The sequence below is a fragment of the Rhodnius prolixus genome, unplaced genomic scaffold (assembly GCF_049639745.1).
Source record: "Rhodnius prolixus isolate KJV_2025 unplaced genomic scaffold, Rpr scaffold_8, whole genome shotgun sequence".
NCBI classification, from domain to species: Eukaryota; Metazoa; Arthropoda; class Insecta; order Hemiptera; family Reduviidae; genus Rhodnius; species Rhodnius prolixus.
Window position 1 is genome coordinate 6,802,149 of NW_027411593.1, and position 19,998 is coordinate 6,822,146.

Consider the following 19,998-nt stretch of genomic DNA (forward strand, 5'->3'; position numbering starts at 1 on the left):
TAGGCATTGATAGTTGATGTGTGCGTATCCAAATTGTCATTTTCCAGATCATCTTCCATCTATACTTACTTTTACTGTCTATTAACACAGAGCGTAGATCAGTGGGATTCAAGATAATATTATTAAGTACTGGTGACTGGAGGCCCACAACTGGTGTTGATGTTACTTACATTGGATCTCATAGGTTACAGGTGCATTATTGGATTTATAGAGAAGCCTTTATTCCATTCATTAAAACTGTGTTTTATTATTTATCATTTTTAATTACTTGGTACTAGTAGTCAGAAGCTATGTTTTACGTATATACTAGTACCAGAAGTTGCCGCTAGATGTCAAGGGCATGCACTTTGGTGCTTTTTATTAATAAGATATGTTTTTTATTCATAAAATCTGCACAGTACAGTAAAAGTATTTCAATTAATACTGTTTGTATTATTATATATACTATTAGTCTACACTACCTTACCATCTGAGAATTCCTCTCTCATTTTTTAATATACTTACATTCTTGAATAATCTTAGTTATACGGTCCCTTAGCTTAATATCTAAGATATTTATTGGTGACTCAAACTACTCTCCTAAAACGCCTTTAAAAAGTTAAGTTAACTAAATGAACATGGATTATCAAAATTAGATGCTCTGAGAGTATTTATTCATCGTCCCTAGATAGAGCAAACCCATCATCGTTTGCGGGCAATATGTGCCTCAGACTGATGAATACGTGATCCTAACGAGGAACAACTGAGATCTTTTCAGCCAGAAGCCTTTTTCGCTGCTCGTCTACCTTTACAGAAGGCAGGTAGGTAGCTGGATTCGAACCCTGGATTTCAGTGTGGGAGACCAGTGCACTAATCACTTCTTGAATAATGTATTATTCATCGTTGAGAAGTAACAATCCAAATCCTCACTGGGCCCTTCTGCCTTAAGAAAAAAAAAAAAAAAAAAAAAAAACTAAGAGAGAACATTCTGAGCTCCTCGAATCTGTCCTAATCAAATAACTTGAACCTCCCTACGAACCCAAACAAACCTTCATGAGTTGAATAGGTGATTCCTCCTCTAAATCACCAACTTTAGAAAATCTACAATTAATACCATGTATTAATGGTATTGATATCTCCTTGCTGCAATTTAAAGGAAGCAAGCAGGAATCTTCTTTTATTTATTGATTTATCAAGTACAGCTTCACTTTTTTTAAAGTAATAAGTCTCTTACGATTAACACATATTATATAAACAGCTATAAATAAAACGCGACCATTACATAAAGAATACACAAACACGGAGTTCAATATAGATGTTCCTTTGCAGCAGTCTCAAATCACTTCATCTGAAAGCTTAATCAATACTTTAGACTGCCAACAAACTACTTGTATTCCTGAGCAAGTCCGTGGAATTTCTCCAAAGAAATGCCAACAGCACGTACAGGAGTAATTGTAGAGAACAGAAGCGCACTAATTTGGCCAATCTGTCCCACCTCCAATATCCTAGCTAGCAGCAGAACATATTTGGCATAATTATACTTTCACTAATCTCCTGTGGAACCTTGTAACACCAATTTTGAATGTGGTCACAAGAATTAGGGATGACTGATAAGAGAAATGTTTATCTATATATGTCCTTCAAGGCAGCATGATTGAGCATGCTAAGGAGTGAATGGAAAGTGTGGAAAAATGGAAAAGAAAAAATATAAACCAAATTAAAGAATGAAAAAACAATTTTTTTTTTTAATCATTTTTCATCTTTTTTTTTTCTTTGCTATTACAACAAATTATAGTTTGAAGAATCAATTTTTTTTATTCACTTTCTTTTTCTTAAAAATTGGTTATAGTACAAGAAATGACAACATTCATTTTTTAGGTAACATGTGTTTTTTTTCTATTGTTAGGGAGACTGGAAATTTTTCAACTTATAAAAAGAGAAGCAAAACTGGAAAAAGAAAAACAAATAAGTAAAAAAATAAAGGAGAAATAATCTTTGTACAAAAATCTGAAGAATGACTCACAATTTAAAAATATTTTTGTTTTTGTTTTTAGTAGCGGCATTATAATAAATGTATTGAGTTCACAATTAATTTTCATTTACAATTTTGAAGAAAATTAAATATTTTAATAATTCCTTTTCCTTTCTTGAAAATGTGTATTTATTATTTATTTAAAACAGGCCAAAGAAAGAAAACTGATAGATACCTTCAATCATGATAGTACAATTTATTTGTACCACAAAAGAAATTCACGAAACTGCTATCCTTTTCCTTAGATTTTCAAGTTATTGCTAATTTATAATTACATTTTTACTCAATCAATCATAGAAAGTGATTAATTCATTCTTAGGTTATTTTTATTTCGATTTTTTTTTAACTTTTCAACGAACTTGTAGATATTTATTTATTTTTTTTATTAACCAAATTGTGCGTATCATGAATACTACTTAAGGAGTTTAGTAAGAAAACGTTTTATGTGTACAATTATGTGTACGTACCGATATTTTTGTGCAAATCGATCACAAAAGAGTATTGAAAAAAAAACTGGGTTTAAGCTCGCTCGTGTAGAGTTGGTAGAAGTTAGAATTGTTTATATGTCACGTTGCGTAAACAAAACTAGCATTTAATAGTATGTGAAAAGTTAGTTCTATCATTGCCCAAGTTTCCCTAGTTTGCTGTATGAAACCTCTAGCACTTATGGATCAACAAGGAGGATAATATGTGAAGAAATACTCGTGGTAAAACTTCGGAGCATTTAATCTGGAGTTTTTTTTTTTTTTTTTTTTTTTTTTAACACCACCTACAAAAGAGATGTATCCCCCAGTATCTCATAGACCTTTGGAACAAGTTCAGCTCTTCGCTCGTACTGTAAAATGTAAGGGCTATGTTTAAGGTTATCATCATTTAAAGAAAATTGAACAAGAAAAACCAGATTCGGGTATAATAAAACGAGATTTAAATTCGACTTTTTTTTTTTTTTTGAAGCGGAACAGATTTTTCTCGAACAAAACTGACGCCAGGTGCCAGGAACTTGAGGGAGGCAAGTCTGTTCACAGACTTGATCTCTTTTGGACAGGGAAACAATAGAAAAGTACCGTAGTGCTGTTTACCACGAAAAGGATCACCAATCATGCGCTCACAGAAAGTCGGTACAGATGTTGTGATCTTGCACTTTTTTTTTTTTTTGCTTAGCGTGTCCATTCTAAGATAATTTAGCTTTAGGGGCTTTATTTTTACATTCTTTAATTTATTTATTTTAACAGGCCATTGAAATTAGCAATAACTTGAAAATTATAATGGAAAGTGGAATATTTTTTATACGAACTATTTTTTAATTAAAAAAAAAATATGAAATGTAAAATTTACACCCTGAACTTTGCTCTATTATCAATGATAAAAAAAAAAAATGAAATGTAAAATTTACACCCTGAACTTTGCTCTATTATCAATGATAAAAAAAAAAATATGAAATGTAAAATTTACACCCTGAACTTTGCTCTATTATCAATGATAAAAAAAAAAAATGAAATGTAAAATTTACACCCTGAACTTTGCTCTATTATCAATGATAAAAAAAAAAATGAACATTCAAAACATATCTAGCTTTTAAAAAGCATTTTTTTAAAAAAATCTATAAATTTTTCGATTTATGCATTTTCATTTTTATATATATATATATATGTATATATATTACAAAATAATTAGTTGTAATATTATAAAAAAAAAATTGTATTTTTATTTTTTCATTCAAAAATTAGAAAAAACTTTACACTTTTAAAAAATATATAACATTTCGCGTATCCACATAAACACATAAATTAAAAAATTTAAAATTAAAATAAAACTGTACACAATTAAAAATAAACATATTATAAAAAAAAAAGAAAAAAAAAAAGTTATTGAAAAAAAATAATAAAACTTGGTTTTGTACAATTTCTATTTATAAACATTATTAATTAAGATAAATACTAATTAATTTAGTATTTACTTCTTGCTTTTTTTTTTTTTTATACTTTTTTTACATTAAATTTTTATATTTGTTTTATTTATTTTTTTTTTAGAAACAGGTAGGGGGAGGGAAATTCAAGTAAAAAAATTACAATTTTACAAAGATTTTTTTTTTGTGAATTGTTTTCTTTTTTTCAAATAATGTACACACTTATTTTTTATGTATATATATATAAAGTACTCGTTGATTCTATATATATATGTTGTTTTTTTTTTTTATGTATTTTTAATTAATTAATTTAATGAAATACAGTTTTTATTAAATATTAACATTAAAAATCCAGCTTGATTTTACTTAATTTATTTCAGATTAAAGATTTTACATTTAAAAAAATTTTTTTCTTTTTTTTTTCTCTAAAAATTCACATTGAAGTCATGGTTTATTTTATATATATATATTTTTTATTCTTTTTATGAAATAATATTCATATTTATTACATAAACTGGCTAATCTAAAATTAATTTGTTGGCACTTTAATAAAGTAAAGAAAAAAGTTATTTTTCATCTATACACTTTCTACATTTATAATTACAATATGACGTAAAAAAAAAAAAATTAAATAAATTTAAAATACTAGTTGGCCTAAATAACATAATTGTTCTTTATTTATCTGAACAATAACTAACTGTTCTTTTTTCCAAAAGAAAAAGAAAAACTAGTGACACGCTGAAACAAACAGGAAAAAAAGAAAAAAGAAGAAGCATTTTTACTGTGTTTCATTTTAATTATTGCAAAAAGTAAGGGTATCCAGATTGCACTCTTCTGTGTTAATTGGTTCCAACATTAGTTTTCCAATTGATTCCAAACAAAAGTTACAAAAAAAATTGACAAGGGAAATATAGGAAAATATTTAAAATGGCACTAGTTAAAAATAAAAATAAAATTGTCCTCGTGAGATGGAAATCTATTCTTCAGAAAAGCTAATTAAAGACAAGTAGTGCATCGTATTCTCCAATTCAGCAGTGGCTATGTAAATACATTGTGTCATTCTACATTAAAATAGAATAAAAAGCCAAAAACTGGACTGATTTCAGTATCTGAAGTAGGAGCGGGGTTTTTTTTTTGGACGTAATATTGTTGAATCCAAAAACCCTAAACTAATCACTGGGGGTGCGCATCCTTGTCTCATTCATAAAAATATCCATTTACAGATCAACAGCTTGCCACAATTACTATTGTTTAATCACCGACTTTACCAACGATCAGATATAATTCTATTATCGTTTCACTTTATTTTTCATTATAATAAATATAGAATTTACTATTAGAAGTGCTGAGTACTGTATATGGCAGATATTTAAGTGAAAGATTTGTTGGTGCAGACCCGAAACTTTTGTCAAACGGTACACCACACAGGCAAACAAAAAAAAAAAAAAAAAATCTGGGCTTTTTTACTTCATTTTCCCGTTTTAAATTAATTTTTAAACTTGTCCCATTTATGAAACATGAAATATGAAACTTATTTAACAATATTTTTGAATGTCGAAGCGATCGCAGTTTTTCTACTGTTTTTTTTATCAAATATATTGATGGTTAATTTCAATTTACGGATTACATTTTACAAATAGATTATCCCCAATTATTGACATTTCCCCTGTTTCTCCGCTCAGAAACTAAAAAAAAAACTAAGAAAATAATCCAAAAAATGATTCAAATTGAAAAGCTTTGTCATTTGTCCTAATTGCAAATACCAATAAACATCAAAGAAATTGGGTAAAATTTGTTTCTTTTCTTTTTCACTTCCCTATCCTTCCAGAAAACCAGCTAATAATTTACAGGAAAATAAAATAATAACAATGTGCTTTTTAAAAAAAATTATTCTAGTAGGAAATTTCAATGTGTCATCAAAATGCATTTTACTGTTCACATAGTTAAATATGACTTACTGCAATTGCAATTTTAACAAAGTGATAATTTTAAACATTTGTAGTTAATATTATCATAAGATTACCGTAGCAAATAGTTTGCAGCATCAATAAAAACAAATTAAATAGGATTGTTTAGTTCTAGACAAAACAAAATACAGATTATACGAAAAAAAAAACAGATAAGCTGCAACATTTTTGTACCAAAATGAGACAACTAGCTATCTGCGGAAGGGAAAAGAATTTCTTAGCTAACGTTTAAGATTGATAGGAAACAAACTTCGTTTACTTTGATGGAAAACTAACTCCAGCTGTATTATATTCAAAACTAATTGATTTATTAGCCATCTATGGAGACGAATTCCCGTCTCCAATCCTGTATTACAGTCAAATCTGCTTCAAAAAAAAAAAAAAAAAAATGATATAAAAATAAAAAAAATAATTATAAGGTGGAAGGAGCAAAATCACTGGTGTTGCAAAAGGTCAGAGATCGCAAGGATTTTTTGTTTACGGCTAATAAATTAAAACATTTAAATAAGTTAACATAAAACAGCTAGGAGTTTTGTATTGACCATTTTTTTTCATAGTCGGTTACATCATTGTTTAAAATGTACTTTTTTTTAAAAAAAAAAACAAAAAATAAATGACGTATTAAAATCAAGCTATCTATTTTGTGGATGAACCCAGATTGTTGCAAAACGTTTCAGATACAATTTTTTTGTATTTACTAATATTAGCTTTTTCAGTACAATTACTTTTTATGCATAATTTCTCCACCTTTCAAAGGACAATTTGGAGTGGGAGAGAATCTTAGAAAAAAATCAAAATAAATCCAATGAATATTGAGGAAATTGTAAATTATTTTTGCAACCAACAATAGTACAGTTTTGAAGAAATATAATTTTCTTTATAACCATCTTATTAAAACATCATTATAATTACGAATCATCAATTTTGACTGAACTTTCACTGGCATAAACAAAATGTTTTCTGTGAAAATATATGACTGCTCTTAAAACTGTACCATTGATGGTAGAAATTGAATTTTGAAAAACCAAATTACACTCAAAAATGATCTGGTAGAACTAAAAGAACTTGATTACCTTTTCTTTCAATAAAAACCTTTCAAGAATATAAAACAAAAACTAAGAAGGAAATGATTAAAATTGAAAACATCATTTCTTTCCTTTCTCGCCTCCTGAGTATTCTATATAGTCTGACGCGCTTTGTAAAAATTAAAAAAAAAAATTAATGAAAACTCTTTATACATAGACTATTAATTAACACTTAACACGTTTTGTTTTTTGACACAGAAACTACAATTGCACTTACGTCTATACATACACAACAGTACATATTTTAATGAAATGTAGCATCACCAAAATTTTATATCTTACATTTTCAATATTTTCACATTAAAACATCTATATAACGAAATCACATTTTGTTCCTTTTATATATTTTCTTATTTTTCATTTTTATTTTTTACATAAATTTTTTATTTATTTCTTGTTTTATGTATATAAAACAAAAAAAAAAGGGGGGGGTCTTTTAATTAGAAATACTTCCCCCAAAAAATGATCACCTCTCACATTACATATAAATATTTTAAATAACTGTAATTGGGAAGAGAGCCAATAATTATATTCATGAACCCAGTAATGCAAATATTTTGAAAATAGTACAGGAACTAATGTTACTTAAAAATAGAACTGCCGAAGAGTTTCGAAAAGTTTAAAATAGAAGCTTATGAGGAAGACAGGGAGTGCGTGGCTATGCTTCTTGGTTGAATCTCAAAAAGAAAAGGAAAACAAAGAATATAATCTCGGTTTAATGATATTCGTAATAAAAATATGATTCAAGAAGATTCTATACCAAAGGATAATTAGAGCAAGCAAGTGTTATTCACACTCTGGGAGAAGCTTTATAATTCTATGCCGGGGGGCAAGCTAATCTGTCAATAATAAAAGAATTTCAAGACTTTACTTACTGAGAACTGGATGCTGACAAAAGAAACCGAAATTTGGGAGACAATAATTCTGAGAAGAATTTTTCACACCTGTTCGGGAGAAAGATGGGATAGAGGGTGGGAGATCCTTTCAGGAATATATCCTAAAAAAGTTTTAGCAAGATCATCTAAATCGTGTAAAAAGACGAGGAAGGCCTTGACTGAGAAGGTCGACGGATGACGTGAAGGAGAATTTGAGAATGTTGGGAGTGCGAGGATGGCGAAGCGGGCAAGGATAGGATCCTTAAGGTGCTGTCCTGCCTAAAAGAATTAATGAAGAAATCAGGGAAGAACCAATCACTTATTTCCTTTCCAGTTTACTTCTGGACTTATTTAAAAATTACTACTTACCCTTAAAAATAATAATAATAATAATAATAATAATTAAAAAAACAAAATTTAGTCTTAACTCAGTTGAAACTAGCAACCAATTTTTTATGGATTTTGTCACTTTATGTCAAGTAATATACTGCTGGAGAGCAAAAATGAAATAAAAATATCTCAAAATACGGATCGAACAGATAGCTCCACTTAAACTGGATTACTCTGTATTAAAAATTACCTCCATACTTTTATAAAAAAATTAATAATTAATAAAAATAGAATTATCACAGACAAATTCTTGTGCACATATTGTAATATGCCATAAAACATAGAATAATAAAAAAAAACTACATAATTAAATTGTTCATTTATGACCGTCTGCCCATGAGTGACATTGCTTAGAACAAATTTCATCGGGCTGACCTATAAAGTGAAAATCGGCTAAGGTATCTCCAGAAATTTCTAGAGAACCAGTCTCAAAATCTGCACTTTTTCCAATCAAAAGGCAGAAAGAAAATAAAGGTTAGTTAAACATAAATTATTTTTGACTGTATTAAAATAAATATATGTAAGTTAAGAGGTGTAAAAAATAAATATTTGAACATATTTGCTTGTGTATAAAAGGAATAATGGGTCGGCAATGTGTTACCGACCCCATACCTCCTGCTACGGGACACTGATCACAGTCCGAGATGGCTCTTTACCGCCGGAAGTCCTTGGCGGAGGTGGCGAATTATTACTAGCAGTACCTGTATGATGACCACCACTATTATTTGCACCAGTTGGCAATGTTCCTTTCACACATTTACCAGTCAATTGGTTCACGCTTAATGGATTGTTCACATCGTGTGGATTTGTACCAACTGGATGTCTGGTAGACATCTGCAATGGTGGTAGATGTATTAACAACTGTGGCGGGATAACCGTCGGAGGCAGTGGCGGCGGTGGAGGCGGAGCTGGTTTAATGTCGTAGTCGTGTTGCGGAGTTAGCGGGCTCTGCAAGGACATAGCCGGCGACGCCAGGCTGACCGATGGAGAGGCCAGCGAAGCGGACGGTGACGCCAGCACTACAGAAGGACTCGCTAGACTGGACAATCCGCTCAGACCTCCAGGACTAGAACTTGACTGGCCGTAAGACTCCAGGTCATCATCAGCCGCCGGACTTGTCACGTCGTCTCCCACACTACCACAACTGCCCAAGTTGTCCTCTGATTGCGTACTGTCATCCCCACACTCCTTATACCGTATGCATTTTTTCTTACGCCTGTAGGAACAAAAATATTATAGTTATAATTCTAGAAATTTATAAAGTGACATGTACGCTACAAAAATTGTTGAATGTGATACAAAAACAAAAACAAAAAAATAATAAAATAAATAAATCATGCTAAAATTAACTGAACATTAAGGAAAAATAAATAAAAGGGAAAAAATGAACTCTACCCCAGTCAGGGTTTAGAAAAATAATTCATTTTCCACCAGATCTCTATAAAGATCTGTGACAACATTTTCCAAAGTACTTTATTCTAAAAACGTTAAGTGAGAATGCATTTGAACAACTTTGAAGCAATCCTTCTCACACTAACAATAATAAAGTCTCTAAGTCGAAGCTAAAGGAACAGAAAATATTGTGAAATAGGCCGATTTCTAGTCCCTCATTAGGCCTCTAAACAACAGGCCTAAAAAATAATAAAGGATAAATCCTTCGAAGCAATTCTTTCATAATGGGCTTTTGACATGCTTAACCTCCTTGGCAGAGAGGGAGGAAAAAATAAAGTATAAAGTTCGGTAATAGCCAGTAAAAATCTTCAGTAAAAAAAAAATAAATTCTTGGTGCTCTACGTTTTGGATACAAATGAAGAAGCTCAGGGCCACCTGAAAACGTAGAGCACCAATGGTACCTGAAAACGTAGAGCACCAATGATACCTGAAAACGTAGAGCACCAATAGAATGCTTTTTTTTTTTTTTTTTTTTAATGAAGACTTCTTTTGACCATTGCCGAAGTTCCTTCCTCTAGTAAATTTAAGGCCCAACAAATAATGGACTACAAAAAATAATCATCTTCCGCAAATACATAATTGCAGTTCTGCGACAAGAAATATATTTATCCAAGAAACATTGCGCACTGCTCATTGCATACAACTATGACCATCTTCCACAAAGGTGGCGCTTATGAGAGTAAAACTAAGCATGAACAAAGTTCTAATCCCCTATCCTACGAAACCATTATGTTTTTACTTCAATTAAGCAAAAAAAAAAAGTGACAGTCTTGTATCAAGTAACAGTAAAATTAGTTTGATTAAAAAATAATGCATGTATATAATATAAATTAATTGGATTACTGTTTGTTTGAATAAAATTTACTAATAGAAATATATTCTTGCATAATATTGAATACCTTTTCTTTACTTTTACTTTTAATTTACTTTTCACACAGAAAAAAATCAAATTTAGTAGGATTATGCAAATCTAATCAAAAAATAATTCAAATAAACGAATGTTTGAATAACTATTTCCATAATAACAAAATAAAAATAAAAAAGCGACAATAAAAACTATTCACTAACACTCAAGTATCTAACGTGCAAATACTAACAATAAGCTGTAAAATGTTATCTAAGTACATTAAAAAAAGAAAAAAAAAATACTCAAAATACAGGGTAATATCCCAGAATATGTTGGAATACAAAACAGAGCGAAATAAAGACCTAGATTAACACATTAACCCTAGAGAATTCGATGAATAATAAATGTACGTGGTCATGGCACGCCTACATCTACTCCAGACTACATAAGACAATTGCACTGCGCTTTATTCAAGAATATTTCCACTAAAATTTGACCAATAGAAACAGTTTTCAACAGTCATACCAGGGTCTTGTGCTTGTAGACTATTATAGTATTTATTACATTTTTAACACCAAAGGTTGGTGGGTTTTCAGTTCTAACTGTTTAGGTGCTAACTGTCAGAATTGAAGACACACCAACCTTTGAAGATAATTACAGGAAGCAATATAGATAGAAGATAACTGGTACCATGTAGTTCTTTTTGTCCCATGAAATGCAGCTTATTCCCTTCTTTGAAATCCATAAGTTCGTCTAGATTGTTACCTAAGCGTTTTCTTATACGAGGGCCGTTTGAAAAGTCCGTGCAAAAATAAAAACTACTTAATTTTTGGGGGTAAGCCTTTTTTTTTTTTTTTCAACATAGTCTCCTTTTAGGCTTATACACTTCGTCCAACGCTGCTCTAGTTTGTTGATCCCTTCCGAATAATAGGATTTGTCCAAGTCTGAAAAATAGCCATTCGTTTCTGCAATCACCTCCTCGTTTGAATAAAATCTTTTTCCCGCCAGCCATTTCTTCATATTGGGGAACAAATAGTAGTCCGAGGGAGCCAAGTCTGGAGAATAGGGGGGGATGTGAAACGAGTTGGAACCCTATTTCCATTAATTTTGCGACCACAACTGCTGAGGTGTGAGCTGGTGCGTTGTCGTGTTGGAAAAGGACTTTTTTGTGGGCCAATCGTGGGTGTTTTTCTTGCAGCTCGGTTTTCAAACGGTCCAATAACGATGAATAATATGCACCTGTAATAGTTTTACCCTTTTCCAGATAGTCGATGAGGATTATTCCTTGCGAATCCCAAAAGACAGTCGCCATAATCTTTCCGGCCGAAGGAACGGTCTTCGCCTTTTTTTGGCGCAGATTCCCCCTTGATAACCCATTGTTTAGATTGTTCTTTGGTCTCAGGAATGTAGTGATGTATCCATGTTTCATCCACAATGACGAAACGATGCTTAAAGTCCTGCGGATTCTTCTGGAACAGCTGCAAACCGTCCTTGCAACACTTCACACGATTCAAGCGTGAGCAATCGCGGCACCCATCTTGCGGATAGCTTTGTCATGTCCAAATGTTGATGCAAAATATTATGTACCCGTTCATTCGAGATGCCCACAGCACTAGCAATCTCACGCACCTTCACTCTTCTGTCATCCATCACCATATCATGGATTTTATCAATGATTTCTGGAGTAGTAACCTCGACAGGGCGTCCAGAACGTTCAGCGTCACTTGTGCCCATATGGCCACTCCAAAAATTTTGAAACCACTTATAAACTGTTCTAATCGAAGGTGCAGAGTCACCATAATGTTTATCAAGCTTCTCTTTAGTCTCCTGAGGCGTTTTGCCTTTCATAAAGTAGTGTTTAATCAACACACGAAATTTCTTTTTTGTCCATTTTTTGAAAATCACTCGACTTCCTCGATTCAAACGAATGCCAAACACAAAGAAATAGACCGATCTGGCTGAAACTTGGTGCGTGTTCTTCCAAGAGATGCTACTAACTAAACATAACCTCGATACGCGCCAGTAGTGCTATCTCTCTGACTTTGCACAGACTTTTCAAACGACCCTCGTACTTTGGCCGACTCAATGCAGTTGCATTTTGCTTAAGGCGCCCGATCTCTCACCGGAATAAACGACAGACTTTATCCAGGAACTCAGGAAGAAAGAGGAGATTAACAAAGCTCCTGGAATGATCCAGGAGTGAATCAATCGAAAATAAGTCTGGACAATTCTAACCGCAAGAAATCTACGTCTTCAGTATTACTAAAAATAGGCTATGAATACGAAGGATTTCATAGGAGGCATTACAACTTAGGGAACACCAGAAAAAAAAACACAATCTGTACGTTGAAAGATAAGTCTTCTTCTAACAGTCCACGAAGCCTTTATTCCAGGAAGATTTCGATTATCTTCCCCAAGAATCCTCCCCGATAGAGATTTTTCAGATCTCCCATTGTTATAAGGTTACAGTAATCAGGAAACACCATGTTGGAATGCTGTTCAAAACGATGGAAGAAATTACCTTTACTAAGCAACTTCAGGCAACTTTCTCTATCAATGAAAATAAATTACGTACTACAATTTCAAATAAGTGGAAAAGATTTACACGGACGTCCTTGATCGACACCGAATCAATCTCGCTATCAACCTTGTCCGGACTGTTAATCAGCATTTTTTATTTTTCCGTTTAATATAAAATTTAGCTATACTTTGATTTCGAACTGGGTTTCAAGATTGTGCTCAAAACTACTTTATTAGACGTCAGGGTCCTATCGAACACATCAATAACAGTTCCAACAAAGAAAACTTAGGTTTTTTTTTCACTAAAAACGCACATCCTAGCCTGAAATGTTTAAATTAGTAAAAATTTAATAGAAAATTCAACCAACTAAACTTCTGGATAGGCTCTAAAATCTTAATTTTACAGATTCCACTATTTTAAACAAAGGGAAACGTATAAAGTAATATTCTTTATGTAGAGAAAAACAAAATAAATACTTTGACATTCTAAAAGAAAAATATCTTGGTCAGATAAAATTTAATTAAAAAGAATATACAAAAAAAAAAGAAAAGCTTTCTGAAGATGCATTTTAATTTTCCTCGATTAAAAAGAAGTATTAAAATATATTTAAAAACAAAATTAAAACCATCAAATAATGGAAGGATAAAAAATTGTAAAATAAATAAATCGATGGGCGAAATTACGTGCATTAATGCAGTGTCCAACTAACACAGAAAACAAAATGTATTTCTAGTATTATTTAAGTAATAGAATAAAACAAAACAAAAACACAAACCATTCACACTAAAACAAAAAAAAAAAACGGGTTACAAGAAAATACAATACATCAAGAAAAGAAAAGAAAACACAAAGAGAAATAAATAATTATAATAAGTAGAAATAATCATCAAGCACAAACGACAACAAAAAAACAAACAAAACAAAACATGACATCGCGAGACTCACGAACGGATTTCCAAGAAGGATTGTGTCCTAGAGATTAACATAAGTAGGTTCTTGCGGAGACGCGGCATTGTTGGCGCCAAAACTGGCGTGGACGAGAGAAGCAGGCCCCAACGCCTGGGAGCCCAGGTCCGGGCTAACAAACCAGACCAGTCAATACAAAGTAATAAATATAAATGTACAAATATTTTTTTTTGTTTAAATATAGAGTCACTAAAAAAACAAAAACAAGGAATTTTTAAATTTCAAATATTTGCGTAAATACATATACAAAATACAAGAAACCTATAATAAAACATTTGCGTAAATCCATAATTTGGAATAAATTGGGCATGCTCAGTCATAAGTAGGGAACGGATTCGTATGTATTTACATATTTTTTTCTAGGCAATTTACAGACGTTTTTCAACTAGAAGTATTCATACTGACACTCTTTAAGCCGTTTGAGCCTACTTTTATTTCACATATTTCCACATATTTGGATGTTATCGCATATTTATACATATTTGATTAAAATAAATAAATATTTCTACATATTTAATCAAAATATGTACATATTTTTCATTTTGGGCATATTTTCATAATTGGGAGGTGGTTGACAGGAACTGTGAACCACAGACTGTGAATCACAGTGGTTAAAAAAGTGTTTTTAAAAGCACCAAGTCGCATTAAAATGCTAAAAGATCTCTATCCAGACTTGTGCCTTCCGCCAGAACCAATATTGACAAGATGGGGTACTTGGCTGGAAGCAGCTCAGTATTACTCAGTAATGGTTAATGTGCAAACAAGACCACTATAACAATAAATAAATAAATTACTATGAAAACTACAATAAAATCAAGAATGTCCTTTCACATCTCGAAGACGAAGCAGTAGCGATAAATACAGCCAAGTCTTTATTCGAGAAACCTAATTTAAGGAACGACCTTGCATTCATTTCTGACAATTGCGTATTTCTTGCACAAGCCATTACCCCAACTTGAGCCACAAAATGTTCGACTGACAGAAAACGTGTCCAACGTTAAAAAAGTCATCGAAAAGGTGGAAGGAATACCTGGGAGTAAGGGAGATCTGATCAGATCAAAACTGGTAGAAGTACTGAGCAAGAACAAAGGGTGGGAGACCATCTGCCAGATTTCTGATATTATCAGTGGAACAGAAGTCACCTCAGAACATCGTCTACCCTTTACAACCAACGAGATAACTTCTTTCAGCAAGGCACCTAGAACATCTGTAGATGATGAACGATCTTTTAGTCGTTAGAAGTCCATCTTACGCCCAGATCGTCGTCACTTTACGTTCCAACATTTGAAATTTCATGTGGTTGCAAACAATTTCGAAGAGTGAAGTTTTAAAAATTGAAAATTTAACACATCTTTTTATAAATAGTAAAAATGTTCTTTGTTGTAAATATAAATCATTATAACTTGTAAAAAGAAATTATTTTGTTCCTAATAAATTATTATAAATTGTAAAAATATTCTTTTCTTGTATAAATAATTATAACTTGCCCCCCCCCAAAAAAAAATCCATTTTCATAAAAAAAAATGTCCATTTTACTTAAATATTCCAGAAAATATTTTAAGAAAATCACATATTTTCCACATAATTGACGAAAATAAATGCATATTTTAGTTAAATATTTGGCATTTTTAAATACATAAAAATCCGTTCCTTAGTCATAAGTATTTAGAAAATGTGTCTTCACCATTGGATAAGAGTATTGACTGATCTGGTATCCAGTTCATGCCAAACAGTTCTAAATATTTTTATTGCAAAGTATTGCTTTTTTTCCAGTAATTTTTTTGCGGTAAGACACACTTCCTAATTTTTCAAATTTAATTTGTTTTTGTTCATATTTAAAAAAAAAAAAAAAAAAAAAAAAAAAAAAAAAAAAAAAACAATTATAGCCCAGTATTCTTCCCTCACACAGCGTAGCACACAATGTTTTCTTTACTATTGCTGCGACTGATTAAGTGTTCAAAAGCTTTATAAGAACAATTAAATACATAAAAAAACATGAAAAAGCTTATTTAAGACATAGAAATATATCAAAAATATATATATTTTTTTTAAATTAATCGTAAGCTATCCCACAAATTCACAAGGCAAAACAGATATCTATCTCTTTACCTAAACAAAAATTTAAATCCAAAATCAAATTACTGCAGATTTGCTTTAAATGTGAGTTTGGGGTAGAGTAATTTTGGAGAATATCAAGTGCGTTAATGCTAAGGTCAACAAAAAGGCCTCCAGATAGCGTAACTTTGTTGGCACAGGAGAGAGTAGCTGTTCTCTTATGCTCAAGATTTAATAACCTTTCTTTTCGTGACAAAAGTGCGTTACATCATGAAGAGTGTAGATGACACTACTTCTAAATGTAACGATTTCTAAACTGGGATACTGGCCTACAAAGTCTGGGACTAATAAGAGGGATTGAGCACTAGGGTATCTTTTCAGAATCTGGACCAGTAACTGATCGCAGGGGCTAACTAAGTGCAATGACTACTTGTACTTGTGGCTTCTGAATTTCAATAGGCAAGAAAACAATTACATAGCTTCTTTTGTTTTGTAACAGGGAAAGGAGGAAGAAATAATTTCTTATATCCTTGAGGTTGCAGTCGTTAGTTTGGGGGTATGATTCCTTTTAACACCCAGAGCCTTCTCTCTGTGCCACTGTCAGCCTGAAGAGCCGAACAAATCTAAGAGTATCATGCCTGGGTTTCAATCTGGAATCCCTCTACACATTACTAACTTTGCTGATATCTCGTAACTTGTTTCACACCTAACTTCAAATTTGTGGAATAGTATTTTGGTAAAAATTAATGAATAACTGTTATTGTTGAATCTATTTTGTTAGTAAATAAAATTTACATTGAAAACAAGTATCAAAATACCTGCAAGGTTTACACCATTGACTCTGTTGGTCCAGTCCATATCTGGCTCTACATTTTTTCATGGAATTTCCTAAAAAGTATAAAGAACCATATTAATGTTTAATATTGTACTAAAATTTTATATATAAAAAAAGAAATATAGACCGACAACTTAGTTATGACACTTTACTTCGAGGGTGTAATACGTATATTAGATATGAAATCAACAAAGTAGTCAGTCTATAAATAGAAAAAAATTTTGAGAAAAAGGCAAAAATTACATGCGTTTTTAGCAAAAGAATTACATGCAAAAAAAAATATAGGACAATAAATTAGGGAGAGGGATAATCGTGCAAATAAAAGTGAGAATCGCAAATTTCTACGCAAAGCACATATAAATTATAAACATAATGTAAAATATGGTCATTCGAGTACTTGATTTTGGTCTTTATATTATTATGTACATGGAATAAATTCTGATATGAAATAAAATAAATAAACAACTTAAAAATAAATTTATAAATAAAATTTAAGTATATATATATATATATTGACTTCTTGAATGTTTTCAACCTGCAGTATGAAAGGAAGAAAACTTGCGAGAATATTGAAAATAAATAAATAAATAAAATGCTATTACCAATAAATAATAAATAATAAATAAATTGTAAATCATGCATAAAAACAGCCAACAAACACCCCTTTCAAAGAAGCAAATTTATTTTTTTTGGAGTGGGGAGGATTTTTTTAATTTATTTTGAAGAGGATATAAAACTGACTCTGTTTTAGATTTTTCAAAATTCTAAAATATTTCATTTATTCTTTATTTAATGCTCCATAATAATATTTCTTTACAGAGTCAATTGTTACGTGCTTTTTATGAAGGGCATAGAATAAGGTTTTCTTTTTGTTTTTTATTGATTTTTAAAAGAGAAGATTGATAAAATAGAATAAATAATAAACGAAACCGTTCAACAAAACAAAGCTAAAGAGCAAATAAAATATAAAAGATAAATGTTGCGAATGAAAATAAAAAAATTGAGTTTTTTTTTTTTTAAATATATAATATAGAATAGGAAGGGGATATATTATATTTTTCTTTACTCTTTTGAATTTTTGATTCTTTTTTTTTTTAATTTTGTTTTTGTCGTGTGTACCTCCGTCATTTGGTTCTTGTTTTCTTTTCCTCTTCTTCCCGCGCGTTGTATTGGCTCGGCTCGACCAATCAGGATATAGCTGCATATGCAGCTGACGTTCTCTACGGGCCAATTCGTAATATTTGGCCTGTTCCTCCCGCCCAAGTGCATGCCACTACAGAGGGCAAACAAAAAAAAATTACAAACACGTAATTTTTCCCATTTTAAGAGAAATTCGATTAAAAAAAAAAAAGAAAAAAAAAGGAAGAGAAACTAACGAGGAGAAAGGAAAGAGAAAGAACTTATGCAAGAGAAAGATAGAGAGAAAAAAACATTATGGACCCCAAAGAATCAAATAAAATTAAAAAACTGTCAATGTGTTTAGGCTTCATTTAATTTTTATTGAGTTATTCATTTATTATCATTTCTTTAAATTATCTTTTTGATTACTTACTTCTAAAATAAACTTCTAAATTTTTTTTTTTTTACTTTACATCTTACCATTCTATTCTTTTGGACTTACCACTTATCCTCACGCACCAAAAAATATTTGCACCAATGAGAGTTTCTTTGCTTAAAGGAAAATTTAGTGACAAGTAACTCCTCTTTGTAAACTATACATGATAAAAAAGTGGAACGTTTACTATTAAATGAGATATCATCAAATTGTCGAAATAAAATGTGTATTCTGATTACTGATGAATTTTACACTATGATAACACAAGTGAATAACGACTAACTTCACTTTTTCACAAACTGTACCTACTGCAGGGTAATTACACGAAAGTTGAGTCACATGATAGCTAGAATAAAATCATTGATGAGAAAAAATTATCAGAGTTCTTTCTGCACAAGCATTAATCTATCTAATCAATAACTACACGAAAATTCCACTTCAAATCAGTAGGAGCATTATAAGAAGTCTCCAATGGCTTGGCTGGGATGAAAAATGTGACCAGGTTTACTGGGAACGATGTAATAAGTGAAGGAACGAGTTACATGTAAAAATTTTGTGACAAGAAGTTAAAGACTGAAATAAAGAATTAAAGAAACAGTAGAGGATGCATTAGGCAAGGAGGAGACAAGATTTAAAACAGGAATTAGCCAGGAAGATACGAGTTCGCGAGTGGGTTTCTCTTAAGGGACTAATTGGTAGATTCGGAGTTTAGACCGATAACTTATGATATTGCTGATAGATCGATAGGTTCCTCCTGGCAATGGGCCTTTAGTTAGGACTCTTTGGGAACACTTGAGGGAGAGAAAAAAATAAATATGCTCAGATCCCGTATCTTGGGAACCCTATTTAATAACAATGATTTCACTCAAGTCAATTACGGACAAAATCTCTTGTAAGAGAATATTAACCTAGTTATAACTCAACCTACATTATCCTCTCGATTCCAAACAGATGTACAATTAAGTGACACAGAGTGTTTAAATGAATTTAAAACATAGCTCTATCATCCAAACCATCATTATTATACAATGCATTTTGGCACACGAATTAGCAATATATGGACACAAATTAATAAATTTTAAATTCATTTACCTGAATATATTAATTATTCACAACTATTGCATAAGAACTCACTTATTCACGTGCTAATAGTGGCCACAAAAAGTTATCCAACTGTTGGAGGATACAGGTACTGTAGGGCTATTGCTTACATGTGCTAAGACAGTTCAACTCACAATTATAACCTACCCACTGGAACCTCCAACAGCATAACCTTCTATCATTTAATTTTTTGTCACAGTCTATCACTCCCGATAACTCCTCTTATGGTTTTAAGAGCCCTGAAGTAGTAAATTTCAAATAAAGAAATAAAAAAAAAATCCTACGACCGGCACCTGCATTTCAGCCATTCTATATCTGTCACTGATTCCCATGAAATCTACATTAGTTGATGAGCTACACCTTAAGAAGCAATGAGAAAGCAGGCCACTCTAACTACACGCGGCGAATTCTTGGGAAGTCTATGCTCCTTGC

The 19,998-nt window shown here is 31.3% G+C and overlaps 1 protein-coding gene across 5 annotated transcripts in view; it reads right to left on the bottom strand.

Annotated features, from left to right (window-relative positions):
* Window positions 1-1,696: 1,696 nt before the first annotated feature.
* LOC141450780 (uncharacterized) overlaps window positions 1,697-19,998 on the bottom strand; it is a 64,460-nt gene continuing 46,158 nt past the window's right edge. For 2 of the 5 annotated variants that reach the window (XM_074121583.1, XM_074121585.1), the window contains exons 9-10: window positions 16,894-16,963; window positions 1,697-9,450 (exon numbers count right to left, since the gene is read on the bottom strand). In XM_074121583.1, the coding sequence (XP_073977684.1) occupies window positions 8,853-9,450; window positions 16,894-16,963 (668 nt within the window). In that variant the 3' untranslated portion in view covers window positions 1,697-8,852. Of the gene's footprint in view, window positions 9,451-13,999; window positions 14,133-16,893; window positions 16,964-18,029; window positions 18,184-19,998 lie in introns of all 5 variants that reach the window. The other 3 variants (XM_074121587.1, XM_074121584.1, XM_074121586.1) reach the window with 3 other exon arrangements.